The following is a 5,622-nucleotide window of genomic DNA, read 5'->3' as shown; positions in this document are numbered from 1 at the left end:
CCGCACCAAAAATATTATGGCTGGCAAAAACTGGATTTGCTTATCAATTGCTCCAGTACCCTAGTGTACATTTTTTGGGCCCTATTACGGGTTTTTTCTTTAAATGGCCGGTTTTGGGTCCTTATCTATCTGTCCAAAAAGTGGCTTGCTTTGAATTGTCTCTCCTTATGACTTGTCCATCATCTCTTTGCAATATTTCTCTCCCTGTTAGTTAATTCTACAACACTCGTGTGTTACTGTACTAGTCTAACTAAAAAAAAGTCATAAAATAAGTTTAAGTTTATTCAGTTTTATGGAGTATTATTTTTAGAAAGTTGAACATTTGTCTTAAAAAAAGACAAATATGCTAAAACACCTAAAAAAAAAGCCCCCAACTCAAAAATCTTAGTGTACATAAAAATGGAATTGCACTGTATGTAGGCCGGTTAAAGTTCAAAAAAAACAAGCCATGTAGAGACAAAAATCTCCCTCAGGAGGTCCTTATATAAACCCCATCACTTGTTGTCCATTAAATCCCCTCATCGGAAAAAAAACTTCTCTTTGCAATTTCTCTCCTAATTCTATACTTTGGTTCGAAAGAAAAAGTAAAGAAAATGTGCAAGCCGACAAGTTCACCTTTCACCTGCAAATATGAAGCAAATTCCGTCTCCATTAAAGTCCCTGAAGAAGCCGACATGCTTGCCCCTTTGATACCCAAAAGTCCAACAAAAAACCAATTGCAAACACAGATTAATTATGAGGACAACACTTACCCCCACAAAACCAACAAAAAAACTCATCTTTCCCTTGTTTTCAATGAAGCAAAATCCATAGCTAATATTGCTTTTCCTATGATACTCACGGGTCTTTTACTCTACTCCCGGTCCATGATCTCTATGCTTTTCTTAGGCCGGCTCGGCGGTCTAGCCCTGGCTGGTGGGTCCCTAGCAATCGGGTTTGCTAATATCACTGGTTACTCTATACTATCCGGTTTAGCCATGGGGATGGAGCCTATTTGTGGACAAGCTTTTGGTGCCCAAAAGTATAATCTTCTTGGGCTAACTTTGCAAAGAACTGTTCTTTTGCTTTTACTAACTTCATTCCCAATTGCCCTGTTTTGGGTTAACATGAAAACCATTCTTATTTTTTGTGGACAAGATGAGGATATTGCTATTGAGGCACAATCTTATCTTTTCTATGCACTACCTGATTTATTCGCGCAGTCTTTACTTCATCCTTTGCGTATTTACCTTAGAACTCAATCCATAACTCTTCCTCTCACTTGTTGCGCGATTTTCGCGATTCTTTTACACATACCTATAAACTTTCTTCTTGTTTGTAAACTTAATATGGGGGTTAAAGGAGTTGCTTTGAGTGGTGTTTGGACAAATTTTAATCTTGTAGCTTCGTTAATTGTCTATGTTCTTGTTTCTGGTATATACAAAAAAACCTGGGAAAAGTTGTCTACTGAGTGCCTTAAAGGATGGAAATCGCTATTAAATTTAGCGATTCCAAGCTGCATTTCAGTATGTTTGGAATGGTGGTGGTACGAGATCATGATTTTGTTATGTGGGCTATTGATTAATCCGAAAGCAACGGTTGCTTCAATGGGCATTTTAATCCAGGCAACTTCATTGATTTATATATTTCCGTCTTCTCTAAGTTTCAGTGTGTCAACAAGGGTTGGCAATGAGCTAGGAGCCAAACAACCAAGAAAAGCAAAAGTTGCTGCCATTGTAGGCCTTGCTGGCAGCTTCATTTTGGGCTTTACAGCTCTGTTTGTTGCCGTAACGGTAAGGAACGTATGGGCCAAGATGTTTACTAATGACAAGGAGATATTGGCGTTAACATCACTTGTTTTGCCAATAATTGGGCTTTGTGAACTCGGAAACTGTCCACAAACAACTGGATGTGGGGTTCTGAGAGGAACAGCAAGGCCTAAAGTTGGGGCTAATATAAATTTAGGTTGCTTTTATCTTGTTGGAATGCCAGTAGCAGTGGGGCTAAGTTTTTATGCTGGCTTTGATTTTGAAGGACTTTGGCTCGGATTATTAGCTGCACAAGCTTCATGTATGGTCACTATGTTGCTTGTTCTACTTCATACAGATTGGGATTTTGAAGCACTCAGAGCCAAAGAACTAACAGAAAATAGTAGTAATAAGCAACTCAATGAAATTTTTTTATGTTAAGAATTTTTAATCTTTAATTTTTCCCTCCAATTAATTTATGTGTTTAGTAATAGATGTATAGAGGGGAGGGAGCAGGGGTGCGTTTTTTTGTTCTTTTTTTACTTTATTTAATTAAAGCTGAGGCTGAAAATGAAGCAGAGGCTTTTGGTAATTACGGTGAGATCCAAAATGGGAATTGCTATCACGGGAAATGACAAAAGATTGTAGCTGGAAAAACCAACAAGAAGAAAAAGTTGCCCTTTTTAACTTAGCTTAGAAACATATTCTGAGAAAATTACTACTACTATCAAATTCGGTTCATTGCCTGATTCTACTATCACATGTTTCCTCTTCTGTTATTTTTTTGTGCTTTTGTTACTTACATAGAATCATAAATTAAATGAGGTAACACGAAAGAATTAAGAAGATGCCTCCAAGATCCGTTATGTGTGTCTCATGGTGTCTTGCATGCATGGGCTAGCTAGGATAAGATTTGTTCAATTATTCCCAAAAAAACAAAATCCTATCTGGCCAAACAACGTCATACTAATAAGGGAAATATTGAAGTTGTACAAGGATGTTTGCCACCAATTATAATACCCATATCTATATTAAGTACAACATATATTAGTTGATATTTTAGGATTGGGGAATTTTCAATTTGAAGTCTAGAAATTTAAATTTTGCTTATAGGAGATTGCCAAAACTTCAGTTGATAGTAAATATGATTATATGAACATTCATCGAAATGGCATGCTACGGTTCCTTTTGGCAGCGCTGTGTCAAAACATAAGCATGTCAGTATATACGAATTATCATACACAGTAACTCTCTATAACGGCACCCGCATATAACAAAGATCTCTTTATAACAATCAGTTTTTTTCAGAACCGATTTTTTATGTTATATTGTGCTTCTCTATAACAACATTGCACCTATAATAGTAACAACCAACTTAATTTATAACAGTACGTTAACTTTGTAAAATTATCCCCATATAACAGCTTTTTTTTTTTTTTTTTTTGGTAATATAATAATTAACCATTTTTATAAAAATAGAATATCTATGATTACCAATAATAAGTGTAAAGATTTTGACAAAATATTTAATTTTGACCAAATATTTGATCATTTAATACACTATTACAACAAAAAATATTATATGAATATATATATTTTCATCATTAAACGATTTTCCTTAGTTATACAAAGTGTGATTAAACTTAGAATTTGACAATTAAAAATGAAAATTAGATTTTATGCATCTTTTTTGCCTATAAAAGTGAAATATTATTTAAATGTCAATGTTATTTTAGGTGTATAATAGCCATTCTCTATAACAGCTGAAAAATTTCTGACCGAGCGATGTTATAGAGAGGTTTGACATTTATCAAGAAAGGTCCTTTTTCTTTGCTAACTGTTTTTTTTTTTTTTTTTTCCGCTGAGAAAAGGAAATGCATTAAAATTAAAACAGAGTATTTAAGATCTATTACAAATGGGAACAGATCTAAATAATGCAGTCCCTAACTGTTAATTGTTGCGGTATCACATGGTTAGAGCTATGGCTATGTATGTAAAATGTGAGTGCTCTATAGAGTTGAAATTAAAGTTCGCATTTTATCCTTGTTATATTTCATCAGACGTACGCCATGCCATAATAGAAAACTAGAAATCAGTGAACCACTAATGTTCCAATTTCAATGAATTGTTCATGAGGTAGAAGCTCGGACACGAGTTCAGCCGAATTCAGTAACTTTTGCATACAATGTATTTGTGTTAAGAAACTTACTAAGTATGTGTACGCATACTAAATTTAGAACTTAATTATTAACACTTAAAATCGTTGTCCTAAAATCCAAAACCGAAATCTTGGCTCCGCCTCAGGTATATATCAAAAAAACAATTTGACTTAAATGACTAGATTGGATTGAAGTGGGTAAAGTAGAAGCCGCAAATACTGTTAAAGGAATATGATGCGAAAAGCATATATACTTAAGATAAGACTGGATGTGTTTGTTTTTTCAGGTACAGAGGAGTTTAGTGAATCTCAAACAGGGGAGCAAGGGAGAGGCATTATAATTAGGCCAGTGCAAATATACATGTATGCAACTTGCATCATCAACTAGTTAATTAACCATATTTATATATATGTATGCCAATATTGTTGCACACTGCTAAAAAAAATCTCTATTTTCCTACTGAAAAATGTTCAATGGCTATTTTCCACTGAATGTCGGTGGGAAAAACTTAATATGTAGTGTTTCACACAGGAAAAGTATTAAGTTTTCCAGCGTTTCAGTGGGAACCCGTTTCCCATCATGCTTTTTCCCAGAGAGTTGGTTCGGTGGAAATGAGGTGGAAAAATCAAATTTTATAGTACAAATTTCCCACCGACAAAAACATCTTTTTCTAGTAATGGCAGCTGGTCAACCGCTTTAAGATCTTCAATATTGTTTTTCCCCTCACTTTGATAAAGATTCAACTTGTTCATGTCAAGTTAGATATTTCTGCTTGGGGGGTCTTCCTCGACAGTGGCAAACCACAGTGTTCATTAAAGAACGTGTAAATGCACAAAGAAGCTAAGAAAATTTAAAAGAAGCTAAGAAAATTTAAAAGAAGCTAAGAAAATTTAACATCTATTACATACACACAAAAAATAATTTTGATATTATATATTACAATGTAATTTTCTTATGAATAGCGTTCGGATGACTGCATTTTTACTTTAACATAAAAAAATGTAAAGCTATTTAATGGATAACATAAGATAAATGGTAAGTAACTTGTTAACAGATTAAATTACATGTAAAAGAAGCATTATAAAACTATCAGTGTATTTATCTTAGACCATCCTAACTTTTATTATCGTTACTATTAATTTTGTTCATTAGTTTCCTTCTCTTTTTTAATTGAAGACTTGAGCTTACAAAGCAACATTTAAAATGAACACAAATGCATTCCTACCTCAAGCTCCTTTTAGTGAATATATATACCCCATCTAATGTGATTTTTATAGCTTATTCTGCTTGGTCACCCAACTAATTTTGCTTATTTCTTCTCTAAAACGAAGCAAAAAGTTCTCGGAATAAGGTAATAAATTAAAACGGGAAAAGGTGCTAAATTCCTGTATAACCTGAAGAAGTTTCATCAGCATTGCACTAAAATAGATCTAAATTATCATTTGACCTTGATTTTTGCCAATATCATATGCTGATGGCAGACTGACCCCACATAAAGTCAGAACCCTCTGCCACTAGCAAGTGGCTAATTAATTACTACTCCCTTCGTCCCAAAAAGATTAAATTATAAGGTCAGAGGAATTATGCAATTTCACTTCTTAATTAATTTTCTCAAATGATATTATTAGGGAAAACAAAACCTGAACTACCTCCAAATTAAAATTGAAAACGTGATGAGTATTTTGATCTTTTTATCAGAGCTAGTATAATCATAAGAGAAAAAACTCGGTCCTGCA

At 33.8% G+C, this 5,622-nt stretch overlaps 1 protein-coding gene across 1 annotated transcript; it reads left to right on the top strand.

Moving 5' to 3' along the window:
* Positions 1-496: 496 nt before the first annotated feature.
* LOC132056598 (protein DETOXIFICATION 49) lies at positions 497-2,481 on the top strand. The gene has a single exon (XM_059448877.1). The coding sequence runs from the start codon at positions 594-596 to the stop codon at positions 2,166-2,168; it is 1,575 nt and encodes a 524-aa protein (XP_059304860.1). The 5' UTR covers positions 497-593; the 3' UTR covers positions 2,169-2,481.
* Positions 2,482-5,622: the final 3,141 nt, after the last annotated feature.

This window comes from Lycium ferocissimum, chromosome 5, assembly GCF_029784015.1.
Source record: "Lycium ferocissimum isolate CSIRO_LF1 chromosome 5, AGI_CSIRO_Lferr_CH_V1, whole genome shotgun sequence".
Lineage (NCBI taxonomy): Eukaryota > Viridiplantae > Streptophyta > Magnoliopsida > Solanales > Solanaceae > Lycium > Lycium ferocissimum.
Note: the sequence above shows the minus strand (reverse complement) of the source record. Positions and strands in the feature narration are given on the sequence as shown.